Below are 14,074 nucleotides of genomic sequence, written 5' to 3' on the forward strand. Positions count from 1 at the left end.
CAAGTAGGAGACTAGTGAGAGAAGCCACCAAGAACCCTACAACTACTCTGAAGGAGTTGCAAGCCTCAGCTGCTGAGAAGGGAGAGACTGTGCATGTAGCTGCTGCCTGGGTTCTTCACCGGTCAAAGCTTTATGGGAGAGTGGCAATGAGAAAGCCACTGTTGAAGAAAAGTCATATTAAAAGCACGTGGAAGACTCCAGGATCAAGTGGAAGAAGATTCTTTGGTCTGATGAGACCAAAATTTAGCTTTTTGGCCATCAGACAAGACGTCATGTTTGGGGGAAACCAAACACTGCACATCACCAAAAACACACCATCCCCTGTGAAGCATGGTGGTGGCAGAATCATGCTGTGGGGATGTTTCTCAGCAACTGGACCTGGAAGGCTTGTAAAGATAGAGGGCAGAATGAATGCTGCAAAATACACTGAAATCCTGGGGGACAATCTTTTTCAGTCTGCAAGAGAACTACATCTTGGTAGAAGATTTATTTTCCAGCAAGACACTTATCCAAAACATACTGCAAAAGCTACACAGGAATGGTTAAAAAAAAAAGAACCAGGTAAATGTTCTGGAGTGGCCGAGTCAAAGCCCAGACCTCAATCCCATAGAGAATTTGTGGCTGGATTTGAAAAGGGCTGTTCATGCCCGATACCCGCGCAACCTGACAGAGCTTGAGCAGTTTTGCAAAGAAGAATGGAGCAAAATTGCAGTGGGCAGGTGTGCAAGACTGATTGAGACCTATCCACACAGACTCACTGCTGTGATTGCAGCCAAAGGTGCATCTACTAAATACTGACTTGAAGGGGGTGAATAATTATGCAAACAATTATTTTCATTTATATAATTTTCTTTCATTGACATTACTTTATAGAGATCTGTTTTCATTTTGACATTAGTTTTTTTCCAATATTTTTTTTTTTAAAAAAAGCTCAAATTTATTGACCATGATTTATTTATGAAAGCAATAAAAGGGTAAACCATCAAAGGGGGTGAATACTTATGATAGGCACTGTATGTGTGTGTGTGTGTATGTACTGTATATGTGTGTATGTATATGTGTGTGTACATACAGTGTGTGTGTGTGTGTGTGTGTGTGTGCGTGTGTGTGTGCGTGCGTGTGTGTGTGCGTGTGTGTGTGTGTGTGTGTGTGCGCGCGACTTGTTTGCTTGATCTGAATCCGCTTCTCTCCTCAGGAACAGAGGCTCAAAGAGCTCTCCAAAAGGCCCTCCTTTGCCACCACTGATACGTCGCCCATCTCCACCACCGGGGGCACCATTAGCACGGCACCAGCTATCGATCTCTTCTCTACACCCAGCTGTTCCAATGGGTATCTTGCGTTAAATCTTGTATGGCGCTGCATACAAACAGTCTGAACTAAATACACCAAAATCATCCACACTGTAAACAGAACACATGAAGGATATAAAATACAGTACAATAAAAAAAAGATCAATTCCATGCATTTATCCTTGTGGTTGGCTTGAACAGTGGAAGGGGTGTGAATTAAAAAAAAAATAAAAAAAAGAACAAAAGCAGCGTCTTCCTCAGTATAGCTACTCGCAACAACATACAGTATATTTTTCTGACACATGCATGTAACTACGAACTAAACCGCTTGGGTCATAGCTAAGTTTTTAAGTCATTTCTGGAAGCATGTCATAACTGAGGTTGTAAACAGAGGACCTCCTGTTCCAATAAATGTTCCATACACATATTATGTCACAGCCCAGTTAAAGCATGCCCCCTCAAAGGTTTTTGACAAACATTTTTGTTTGACTCATGAGGAAAAAAAACATCAAAATTTTTAAGAAATAACATTTTAAATGTGTATACATATACATTCCATTGGATACCAATGTTTTATTATTGATTTATAACATCTTCATAACACATTACTTTATACTTTATGGCAGAGGTCCCCAACCACTGGGCCATGCCCACAGAGTGTTACTGTGGAAAACTTACAGGTGCAAAGATAAAATCATTTTGTAAATAACTACAACACATTTTGTGTACATGCATACCAATTTTGGAAATAAGGGCTATTATCTTATTGAAAAATATAATACGCCGTTAGAAATCAGACAGTTTTTGTAAGTTTACATTTTCTTTCATTATGTTTCGGAGAGCGGCGACCTTTCTCACTTTGTTTCGACGGTTCCTCAATGCACCATAGTTGTGTTCTCAGACACTGCAGAAATTAGACTTATACTGTATTTTTCACGTTCCTTTTTCACCGCCAAATGTTGCCAAATGCTGATATGTGGGAATGCAAGAAAAGTCAGATTTGATGACATTGAGTGCTAATGTGCATATTTGTCACACCGTCCGGCAACGTTTTAATATTCTCTCTGAAAACAAAACTCCAGGCTCAAACTGATGCTGAATGGCGTGTATTCATTTTGTGTTTATAAGTTGATGTTGTGGATGTCGTAGATTTATACACAATACATAATAAATCAATCGCATTAGATCGCAATAATGTACCTGTCTCTCTCTTCACCCTCCCCCCGTCCTTCAGTGGAAAGAGTTGCAATAACAAAAATTAAGAAAAACAAACGTTTAAACTTGCTAACTCCAGTGTAATTCTCTGGGTGGTGGTTCATTTTGTCACACGTTGAAAAGCCCTGTTCTAGATAACCAGTAATGTTTTTGCCAATGAATGAATCAATAGAGAGGAGCATATTCATTTCAAAATGTTCAAAAACAGATCATCCTTTTTATTGTGTCTCCAGCACAGTGAAAATGGAGAGCGACCTCTTTGACCTCCAGTCAACGTTCCAGCCCTCCATGCAGTCCGCCTCGTCAGGGCTTCCCGTGGCAACCGCGTGGGCAGGTAAAGTGCCGCCAACGCAACTCGGAACGTCGCCTGTGTTTGTGGACATTTTTTTTTTTTTTAATTATTTGGTGTACCTGCTCTGCATGCTCTCTTCTGATGTCCACCTGTTTCTCTCCACTTGTTTTTGGTCTGTTTCATGTTCTGCTGTGTCTCTCTCTCTCTCTCTCTCTCTCTCTCTCTCTCTCTCTTTTTCTCTCTCTCTGCCTGCCTAGATCCTTTCACCTCCGCAGAAGCTGGAGACGACTCCATGCCAAACCTTAACCCTTTCCTCTCAAAACTCGTTGTCGATGCCTCTCACTTACCTGTCGTGTCTTCAGACGGTGTTAGCTTTTCCACTAGGACATCTGCTCATGAAATGTTTGGTGGTAATGACTCATTTTGTTTTTCCTCATTGCTCATGTACGTGTGCACGCATGACTACCTGGTTTGTTCTCCATGCTGCCGTAGTTTGAATGTTAGCGTTGTGTTCTTGTCTGTGTGGCACTTGTTTCTTTTTTATAAAGACGTCCATCACTTCCCCAAAGAAGGTTATGCCCACCTGCTTTTAAAATGACATTTTCTCCCCTCTTTTGATGAACAGTTTGGTTCTGTGTTGTCTTGTAGCACAAACATGCTGTAGAGCTTTTAAGTTAAACCCTGTTTTTCTTTCACCAACACTATTTTTGATTCCCTAGATCGTTACAATCCCTTTATTGACACAAACTCGTCTGTTTCAACCAATTACAAATGCACAGTGCGGCTAGAACACTCCATCTCAGGTACTTTGATGGCTCAGAGCGCTGCAAACATTGGATCCTATGCATTATGCAAGATATTTATTTTTATAATCATTATAAGATACTAGGGGTGTCACGAGAAACGCAAGGATACTGTTTCGCGATAATAAATAAAAAAAATCACACTATAAATGAAAATGAAATTGATAATTTTGCCATGAGCATGCCTGTCCTTTTTCCTCATCTCTCGCCTCCAAACAGGCTGGAAGAGAGCTCACTCTGTGCATTGGTTCAGCACGTAGACCAGGGGTAGGCAACCCGCGGTTCTTCAGCCTTGTTGTCTCCTTTTGGTCAAGACAAAAGAAAAAAAAAAAAGGTTATTATTGGAATTATCTATATATTATTTTATAGTGGTTTATTTTAAATCTTTTTTTAAGTGAAACTTAAACATCAAATTTTAAAAAATGCTTATTTGTCAATTAAAATATGTCACATCCACATCTATGGCTTTTGCCTTTACCTACAGGTGGCTTCTTGAGTGTGCAGTTCCTATGGTAAGCTAACCATGAATATATAGAAACTAAAATAAAATCAGTATCAGTCACAAATGAGAGCATAAAGTACTGTGTATAGAGGCCCGACATAGGCAAGATCAGCATGGTGCAGAAATACAAGTCACATTAAATAGATGAGAGCACAAGCATTTAAAAGGCTGTTATTTTTCAGAAAAAAAAACATTAATTTCAGACAGATACAGAAACGTTCCTAAATGGATGTTTACTTTTTTAAAACTGCAAAGATGGAACTTTGTGTTTTTTTAAATTGTATTAAAGCGGGCTGTGTTTTTATGTTAATTTTGCACAAGTTAATGCAGAACTGCACTTCCGTTGGTTGTATTCTGTTGTAATATAACAAAGACAAACTTGTTACGTTTGCGAGTTCAGGCTATTATTCTTTAGTATAAGAGGGGGGGGAAATGGCTCTTGATAGCAAAGGTTGCCAACCCCTGACCGAGACACTTCATAGAACGGCGAACAGAGTGTCTTGTCAGGCATACAGACGTTTTGTCTCTGTGGAAGGAGGCAGAGCCGTTAGCATACACATACAGCAAAAGAGTGGAACTTCGTGAGCAGCAATGTAAGGTAACGTACTGGAAGTTAGGATGGAAAAAGATGCTTGCAAAGCCAAATGCGACAGCCCCAGTGTGGGAATATTAATAATGAGCACAGTGAGCCCGTCCACACGAACAAGCCAGTATGCCGAATATATTCGAAAGTGGTAGCAACATAAAAGGCAACAGAACGAACTTGCCCACCTCAAATGTATCCACCCGCCGCAGTTTTTCCTTCTGGGGTAAAAATAAAACAAACAAACAAAAATTAAAACAAACTAGATATCGCGATGCAGAACCGTTGTTCTGACAGTCAACACCTACTGAGACGTTTGGTCGGCAAAGTAAATACAAATGGAACAGTGCAAAAGAAATGCTGCTCTGTAATACAGTTGGAAAGCCCGCATTTCAAGAAATTCTGCAACTGTTTGGCAGACAGTACCCAATTGCCTGTGAGAAAATACATGAAAATACAAACGCCAATTCTGCAACTTTACATATTGAAAGGTGACCTATTAAAGGAAATATGGCATTATAATAATTTATTATATATTATCATAAGTGGTTTATTTGATCTCAAAAAATGTTGACAATAATGTTTACTGTTTATCTATGGGACTATAAACATTTCAAAACGCACCTGCATTGTTTTGTGATGCGGTTAAATCCTTTTTTTTTTCTTTTTTATTGTGTCCAGTCATATTTTTTTATGTACTTTTTTCAAAATTAATGTTAAAATGTCATCTCATCTTGTTTTTGTGGACCAAATCTCACGCGTCGCCATGTCTCGTGACACCCCTATAAGATACTATCAATGACTCCCTCTGGTAATTACAATAATATTTTATAATAGTTCACACTTGTGGATTTTCTTCACACAGATTTCAAATACTATACTTGTTAGCTGCCTTTTTTCTGCCTGTCTTCTTTTGCCTTTTTGTTTGGCTTGTTCCTGAAATGCCTTTTTACTTTATTGCTCTGGTTCTTCTCCATCTTCTTCTTTCTTCTTCCTGCTTCCTGTGGCGTGTCAGACTCCTTCTGTGGTCCAGTGTCCATAGCCCAGCACCTCCCACACCAGGCTCCCTTCCCCACAGAGCCCTCTACTGTAGCTGGTCTATTCAGAGGTACTGAAGGCTCTCTGTGTGTGCATTCAGTCAGTGTGAATCCTGCTTCTACTGCTAGCTGATAATCCCTGCTCATAGAAGCAAACCCAATCCCTGTTTGAGAGGCATCGCTTGTCTTAACTGCAGCTGCCTTCTTTTCATGTTTTTTAAGGATACTCAACGCCTCAGCCCCCTCCCCAGCCACCTGCAGGAGGTCTTCAAGTGGACTTTGAGTCCGTTTTTGGAACAAAAGCTACAGGCAGCAACAGTCACAATGTCGATGGTGAGGATGTAACATATTAATTTATTGGATGGAATGAACTACTAGTGGGCTGAAAAGTTTATTTTAAGCAGTGTAGTTTGGGCTTTTTTGGTCCCCCACCGACATTTGTAGTTTTCACAAAAATCCCACAAATCTAAGAACAAAACTGTCCAATGTTTATCGATTGAGGGAATCAAGTTTGCTGGGATCATATTTGGTGTGTATAAACGTGTACAAAACCTGAAATCTCCTACATCTTGACAATAACCTTACTGTGCCCCAAGAGTCAAATTTAGGCTCGCTGTTATTCAGTATGTACATCAATGACCTACCACAAATTTGTCCATCTTAAAAAAAATAAGAGGAGAGATCGCACTTCGTCCAGATGTGGGATACTGGGGACTCACCCTGGAGCAAGGCCGGGGGGGGAGGCATAAGGGTCTGGTACAATGTACTTTGGGTGGAATTTGAGGATAGCACCTGGGCGACCTGGTCTTCGGCGGCCAACCTAGTTATCCACAAATGACCATTTTTATTTTCTTTTGTTTCTCATATTATGACTTTATTCTCATAAAATTGAAACTTTTTGTTCCCCTTTAGAATGCCTTTTTTGTCTTTTTAATATTTTGTCTTTATTCTTGTAGAATTACAGCTGTTTTTCAATTTCTGATGTTTTTTTAATCTGCTATTAAACTAATTCAATTTTATTCTCATAATTATGACTTTATTCCCATAATATTATGACTTTATTCTCAGAACATAACTTCTTCTGCCACCAAATTTTTCAAAAATTACAACTTTATTTTTTTTTTGTTTCTCATAATATTCCAACTTTTTTTTTTTTTTTTAAATGCCAGTAAACAAAACAGCTATGGGCTACAAATGGCCCCCGGGCTGCACTTCTACACATATAATATGAATCTTATTGTTTTATGAATTTATGTAGTGTATAAAATGAATTTGTACAATCCACAACAGCACTTGTGGTATGAAATTATATTTTAATATTGTTATTCTGTGTACTGCTTCATTTTAACATCAACATACCTAGGGACTGGAGATGGAAAATAGCCATTGGCTACAATCTCACATAGTTCAATGAGGTTCATTTGGTCTATCATTCATACATTCTAAACAGTTCTTTTTGAGATGACATCACGTGACCACTCTGAAGAAGACTGCAAGTGAGCAGTCGAAACTGTATGAAAAACTAGCCAACTCTGGTTTATAAAAAAAGAACTGTTTAGACTGTACAATCTCACATATTTACATGTCAACTGTTCATTAATATGTATCTCCCTTGATAAATAAATTAAACCCAGTATTCCATATATTTTAGTATATACCAGAATTTTAGATTGTGATCAAAAGTCATGGTAGAAGTTGCACACTAATTCTGGTTGACGCTTGTTTACTCTTAAACCAAATATACACACACAAATTTTGATCCTTTTGTGTCTTGTCAGACATCCTGAAACCGACTCTTGCCGGCTCCAACCAGCCGTCCAATCAGCAGCCAGAGAAGCTAGTGTCGGATGACCTTGACTCCTCCCTGGCCAACCTTGTCGGCAGTACGTATGCATCTTTGAATATTGGTCATTCGCAATGTAAAAAAAAAAAAAAAAAAGAAAGAAAAAAAATGGATTTCTCCATGTTCTCCCTAGACCTCGGCATCGGCAATGGCACGATGAAGAAGTAAGTCTCAGGTGGATGTTTGCTAGCCAGCAGCTCTGTGCTTGGAGAACCTAACATGAGCTTTTTAATCCACAGTGACATTCACTGGAGTCAGCCCGGCGAGAAGAGGATGACTGGCGGCACCAACTGGCAACCCAAAGCGGCACCGTCAACAACCTGGAACCCAGTCTCCATGGTGATGCGCGCAGTTTTTTTTTTTTTTTTTTTTAAACTTCATCGCTGCATGACCTGTGATTGCAGTCTTTTAACTTTTTGTATTCTTGCAGCCGCCATCCATCATGGCCTTCCCTGCCACCACGCCCACAGGCATGATGGGATATGGCATGGTTAGTAGTTAGTTGAGTGTAAAGAAATGATTTAACATCAAACTAAATGGAGTACACAATAATGCGATGGGCTCCATGTCTTGTGCAGCCTCCACAAATGGGCTCAATGGGCATGATGAATCCGCCCACCATGATGTACGGCCAACCTGTGATGAGGGCGCCCAACCCTTTTGGCTCTGTATCCAGTACTCAGGTGGGTGCATGACAGCAAGGTTGTGCAGTATTGTTATAGTCTGTCATCATGCGTGTGAGCACCGATGATGGCGGTTTGAACGAAGCTTTGCTCTCTCTTGAGCAGAAAGATCCAAACTGCGTATCATCTCCTTGTTCTTTATTTTTCCCTTCCTTCTCCTTTTTATCAACCCATTTGATTCAACATCGCTGCTCGTCCCAACTAATCTCATCCCTCCTTGCGTCTCTACGCTGACTCTCTGACTTGTCCTCTGGTCCTCCTACTTCCTGTGTCTCTTCCTGTGAAATAGCCCTCGGCAGCCTCTAGTCCTTCCAGCCAGAGTCCACTCCGAGCCCCTGGACAGGACCCGTTTGCACACCTCTCTCTCAAGGATTTCTTGTAGAGCGTCTCTTTAGGTACAGCATGTCCCTCTTGCTCGCGGATGCATCCGACACATGGCCTGTTTGAACATCCGTGTGGCTGGTTTTCCTTTCTCATTTGCACGCTTTCTTTTCTCCATCTCACCAACAATTCTCATGCTTTCGAATTGTGTATTTGCTTGTTTTGTTAGAGCACTGAGACTATGGCAATGTTTCTGCTAATCCTTTTATTTTGTCACTCACCACATACTGCTATAGACTGATTTTGTTTTTTTACTGAATTGAACTAGCAGACTGTTTGCTAAGCCCCACCCATAAGGTCTCTCACTGGGTAAATGTTGCATTCATATATGGGACTCGTACCACTCAAGTGACGGACCGTAACATTGGAGTGTGGCTTACTAAGAAGAAAAAAAAAGCTAAAAGACATTAATTTACCTTCTAAATTTGGAGGCCACAATGTTAGGAACACTTGCACTATCTAATAAGCACAGTATTACTACAGTGTTCATTCCTGCAGCAGACAGACAACAAAAAGACAGACAGACATTAAAGCACCATCAGGTATTGCAGTACAATGTTATTACCATAATTTCCAGACTGAGATGCTACTTTTTTTCATACGCTTTCAACCATGCAGCTAATTTATGACAAAAAAACCCCTACATTTCCAATGATAGGAGTGTTTTTTAAGTCTTTGGCAGCTATCGTGTTTTGATCTGACAAATCTTTAGTTAGTTTGATCAAGTGTAGAATTACTACAACTTCTGATTGGACCATGGCAGCTGTGGAACTTTGATGGGGGAAAAAAAAAGTGGTTCACTCTTCACTGGAGAAAATGAGTGACGCTGTGAATGCAGAGTGTAGCTAAGATTGCAAGGTTTATAGATTGTCTTTCTGTGTAAATATCCCATGTTACAACGTAGACGCCTGTGGCTTATAGACAAGTGCGGCCTATATACAGTGGTGTGGAAAAAGTGTTTGCCCCCCTTCCTGAATTTATTTTGTTTGTCACACTTAAATGTTTTAGATCATCAAACAAATGTAGTCAATGAAAACACAAGCACAAAATGCAGTTTTTAAATTATTAATGTTAATTATTAAAGTTTTTATTATTGAGGGAGGAACAAAATCCAAACCTACATGGCCCTGTGTGGAAAAAGTTACTGCCCTCATAACTGGTTGGGCCACCATTAGCAGCAGCAACTGCAATCAAGCGTTTGCGATAACTTGTAGTGACTCTCTTACAGCCTTGTGGAGGAATTTTGGCCCACTCATCTTTGCAGAATTGTTATAATTCAGCCACATTGAAGGGTTTTCCAGCATGAAGCGCCTTCATGTCACAGCATCTCAATAGGATTCAGGTCTGGACTTTGACTAGGCCACTCCAAAGTCTTCATTTTGTTTTTCTTCAGCCATTCAGAGGTAGACTTGCTGGTGTGTTTTGGATCATTGTCCTGCTGCAGAACCCAAGTTGGTTTCAGCTTGAGATCACGAACAGATGGCCGGACATTCTCCTTCAGGATTTTTTGATAGACAACAGAATTGATGGTTTCATTTATCACAGCATGTCTTCCAGGTCCTGAAACAGCAAAACAGCCCCAGACCATTACACTACCACCACCATATTTTACTGTTGGTATGATGTTGTTTTTCTGAAATTACTTTTATGCCAGATATAATGGGACACACCTTCCAAAAAGTTCAACTTTTGTCTCGTCAGACCACAGAGTATTTTACCAAAGGTCTTGGGGATCATAAAGATGTTTTCTGGCAAAATTAAGATGAGCCTTAATGTTCTTTTTGTTCAGCAGTGGTTTTCGCCTTGGAACTCTGCCATGCATACCGTTTTTGCCCATTGTCTTTCTTGTGGTGAAGTCATGAACACTGGCCTTAACTGAGGCAAGTGAGGCCTGCAGTTCTTTGGATGTTGTTGTGGGGTCTTTTGTGACCTCTTGGATAAGTTGTCACTGCGCTCTTGGGGTAATCTTGGTTGGCCGGCCACTCCTGGGAAGGTTAACCAATGTTCCATGCTTTGGCCATTTGTGGATAATGGCTCTCACTGGTGGTTCGCTTGAGTCACAAAGCTTGAGATGTGGCTTTATAACCTTTTCTAGACTGATCTTTAATCATCTCTGCAAGGGGGAAATCACTTTTTTGTAGATTAGGATTTTTTTTTTCTCCCTTGATGATAAAAACTTTGTGCTCAGTTGTCATTGACTAATATTTAAATTAGTTTGATCTGAAACATTGACGTGTGACAAACGTGCAAAAAGAAAGAAATCAGGACTGAGGCAAACACTTTTTCACACCACTGTACATCTCAATGAGGCTATTGACAGTCATGGTTGAGCAGGAAGAGGGTGGGATAAAGGACGTGCAAACGCTAGTGTCCCCCATCGCAATACCCGACCATGACAGCACCTTTTAAGCACTGTATAATGAAACTAATAAAGCAAAACTTACTTGCCTTTTGACGATGTCTGAAACATAATGTAGAAGACCTTATGTCAGGGGTGTCCAAAGTGCGGCCAGCAGCTGTTTTTTTTTGTCATATTCTAAAAATATAATTAAACAGGGGGAAAAAAGCAGAAATGGAAGAAAAGAGCAATAATTGTGCTAGAATAATGTTAAAATAATAGTTAGACTAAGAGATGAAAGTGGTAATCTTACAAGAAAAAAATACTGATTTTACAAGAATAAAGTCATGAGGAAAAAATATTTAAGCATAAAGTTTAAATGTTAAACAAACGAAATAAGTTATTTTTTTCGAAAAATCATATTCATAATAATCAATTTCATGAGGAAAAAATCAAAGAATAAATGTGCAATTAAGTTGGAAAAAGTGTGTGTGTGTATATGTGTGTATGTGTATATATGCGTGCATGTATGTATATATATATATGTATGTGTGTATGTATATAAAAAACAGCAGATCTGCATCAAAATGTCAAATATCAAAATGGCTTCCGCATTCTTTGATTGTTTTTCAGAGGCTCTTGGTGGAAAAAGTTTGGGCACCACTAGCTTACAGTCATGGCAAAAAATGATTCAGCCACCCTTGTTTCTTCAGTTTCTTGTTCATTTTAATACCTGATACAACTAAAGGCACTTTTGTTTGGACAAATATAACAATGACGACAAAAATAGCTCATAAAAGTTATTTTTTTTTTGGCAGTACAATGCTATAGCTATTCATGTAAAAACTTAAGTGATTTTGGTCAAGAAAACCATGGAAGTTGCGGGATTTCAACTCTTATGAGCCATATTTGTCCAAACAAATGTACCTTTAGTTGCACAAGGCATTAAAATGGATCAATAAACTGAAGAAACAAGGGTGGTCTAATCATCTTTTACATGACTGTATGGTGTTTTATAGGTATGGCTGAACTTAATCCATGAAAAAAAGCTTTAGGAAACGCAAAACACACGTTGTATTCAACATCTGCACTATTAGTTACTGTTAGATCTGCATGAACTGCCTTTACGTGCAGTTGCCCTCAACATTGTTCAACCAACATTTTCAATAAAGAGTCACTGTTTGTAACATAAGTAGAGGTATTTCAACTATTTTTCTTTTGTTGGTCAATTTCACACGAGTGCACATTTCTCAATTTTGCAAATAAACCCAATTAATTGTGCTGGTTGAATCATTTTGACTTCAACTCACCTCGATGCATCGCTCTGGTCAGGGGTGTCCTATGGGGGGGAAAGTTCTAACAATTCCAGAAAATAAAGATGTGGTCACAACAGCTGTTCAGAGGGGAGGGGCCCAATTTGATTTTTATCTTTTATTTTTCCCCATGTGCCCCAGAATTCCTGGTGGTTCCCCGGACTCTGGAAATGCATTCCAATACTTAAGTAAATGAAAACACAATAGCATCACTGCTCCACCTAGTGGGTTTGTGTTGTAATTACGCTTTATTTCACCCTTTGGTTAAGAAGAAAAAAAAGTAATTGTTTTTTTTGGTCCTTTTTTGGAGTAAACAAAACATGTTCCATGTAAATCTGTGATTTGCTGCACACAACCCCCAAGAATGCTGACTTGACACACTGTGCGTCAGTTTTTGCCTCAGTGTGGGAGGGGCCTATCGAATAGACATTTAACTGAGATCCCTTTCCTTTAACGTCTTGTCCTGTCTCCTTGCAGACGCAGTTCATGTAATTTTGAGGAGCTCATCTCTCGGGAAGATGAAGCACTTAGCAGCAAAAAGCTTTGTCCTCGTTGCAGTCCAACAACTCTTCAGAGAGAGACATTCACCCCCACCACCTCTACACCCGCCACCCCCTCCGCAAATAACTGATCACGTCAAGAACCACCACCGTGACGGCGCAGCGGCTGTCAGAAACTATGGTAACAATGTCAAAAGAAAAATGACGTTTTGCTCGCACACACACACACACACACACACACCATATTCTGTATCCTGTCCCCCGAGACGTGGAACGATGCTGCTGTCTGACCCCTTAAAGAGGATTCCTTCTACATTTTACAGTGTCATCTGTAAGATAAAGATAGTACTGGCTGCTGAGAGCCTTTCTTTGATGTTATGTATTTGGTTAAAAAAAAATACAAGAAACTGTGGTTGGATGTTGAGCGAGAGGGGGGGGGGGGGGGGGTAGTTGTAGGAGGGCAATGGCGACCTTACCTTTTCTCTACGCCATCGATCGTCAGTCACCCCGCAGTTATCACCATCACCGAGTAGTGATGCTAATGACGTTTACACCTGTTTAGTTTTTGTCTTTTTTACCGTGTTTACAGTAGACATTCCCTGTGTGTTTGTATTTATTTATGATTATTGGTTTAAGATGGAGGGGGTGGGGGAGGGGGCTGAATCTATTGTAAAATCAAACCGTACATAATGAGCATTGAACACGCGTGGGAGTGCTTAAGCATTAAACATGGACTATCATTAAGAGGTAGTGACAAATAGCTATTATATAAATGACACCTATTAAGCTGAATGATAGAGCACTAAATATTCTGAGTTTGTGTTAATTTCTTTTTTTTTTTAATTATTATTATTACTAGAAGAAAAAAAATCACAGCCACCACTGTACTGTGAGTGCAGGGTTTCCATTAAGAGTCACTAAGAGTACATTCTGTGCCTATAGGGGTCTTTTTTTTTTCTTTTTTCTTTTTTTTTTTGGTTTGTTTGCAAGTGATCAGTTGAATAACACTTCATGCACCATCCAGACGGCGGCAAGCTCCATTTGCTTTAAAGCTCGGCATGCCATCGACTCACTGAGCGTACTCAAGGCTGCCTTTACTATGAATGTGCAGAGTTGTCTTCATGTTGCACACATCTTTCCACGCCGCTTGTGCCCCCCCCTCAGAGGCTCAAAACAATGTGGCTCTGCTCGCTTGCGTTAAGAGGGGCTTAAATTTGATGTAAATTAATTGTATAAACGATCCAGATGTGTGGCGGCAGTGGAGGAGGCAGAGGTGATGAGCACTGTTGATCGGT

At 39.9% G+C, this 14,074-nt stretch overlaps 1 protein-coding gene across 12 annotated transcripts in view; it reads left to right on the plus strand.

Annotated features, from left to right (window-relative positions):
• Positions 1–13,849, plus strand: part of picalmb (phosphatidylinositol binding clathrin assembly protein b) — a 29,962-nt gene extending 16,113 nt beyond the window's left edge. For 2 of the 12 annotated variants that reach the window (XM_054793841.1, XM_054793842.1), the window contains 13 exons: positions 1,196–1,329; positions 2,738–2,838; positions 3,054–3,206; positions 3,516–3,599; positions 5,700–5,792; positions 5,944–6,054; positions 7,500–7,604; positions 7,698–7,728; positions 7,804–7,903; positions 7,995–8,054; positions 8,143–8,247; positions 8,537–8,642; positions 12,757–13,849. In XM_054793841.1, the coding sequence (XP_054649816.1) occupies positions 1,196–1,329; positions 2,738–2,838; positions 3,054–3,206; positions 3,516–3,599; positions 5,700–5,792; positions 5,944–6,054; positions 7,500–7,604; positions 7,698–7,728; positions 7,804–7,903; positions 7,995–8,054; positions 8,143–8,247; positions 8,537–8,629 (1,170 nt within the window). In that variant the 3' untranslated portion in view covers positions 8,630–8,642; positions 12,757–13,849. Of the gene's footprint in view, positions 1–1,195; positions 1,330–2,737; positions 2,839–3,053; positions 3,207–3,515; positions 3,600–5,699; positions 5,793–5,943; positions 6,055–7,499; positions 7,605–7,697; positions 7,733–7,803; positions 7,904–7,994; positions 8,055–8,142; positions 8,248–8,536; positions 8,643–12,756 lie in introns of those variants that run through there. The other 10 variants (XM_054793843.1, XM_054793844.1, XM_054793850.1 and 7 more) reach the window with 8 other exon arrangements.
• The last annotated feature ends 225 nt before the right edge of the window (positions 13,850–14,074 follow it).

Source organism: Dunckerocampus dactyliophorus, chromosome 12, assembly GCF_027744805.1.
Source record: "Dunckerocampus dactyliophorus isolate RoL2022-P2 chromosome 12, RoL_Ddac_1.1, whole genome shotgun sequence".
NCBI classification, from domain to species: domain Eukaryota; kingdom Metazoa; phylum Chordata; class Actinopteri; order Syngnathiformes; family Syngnathidae; genus Dunckerocampus; species Dunckerocampus dactyliophorus.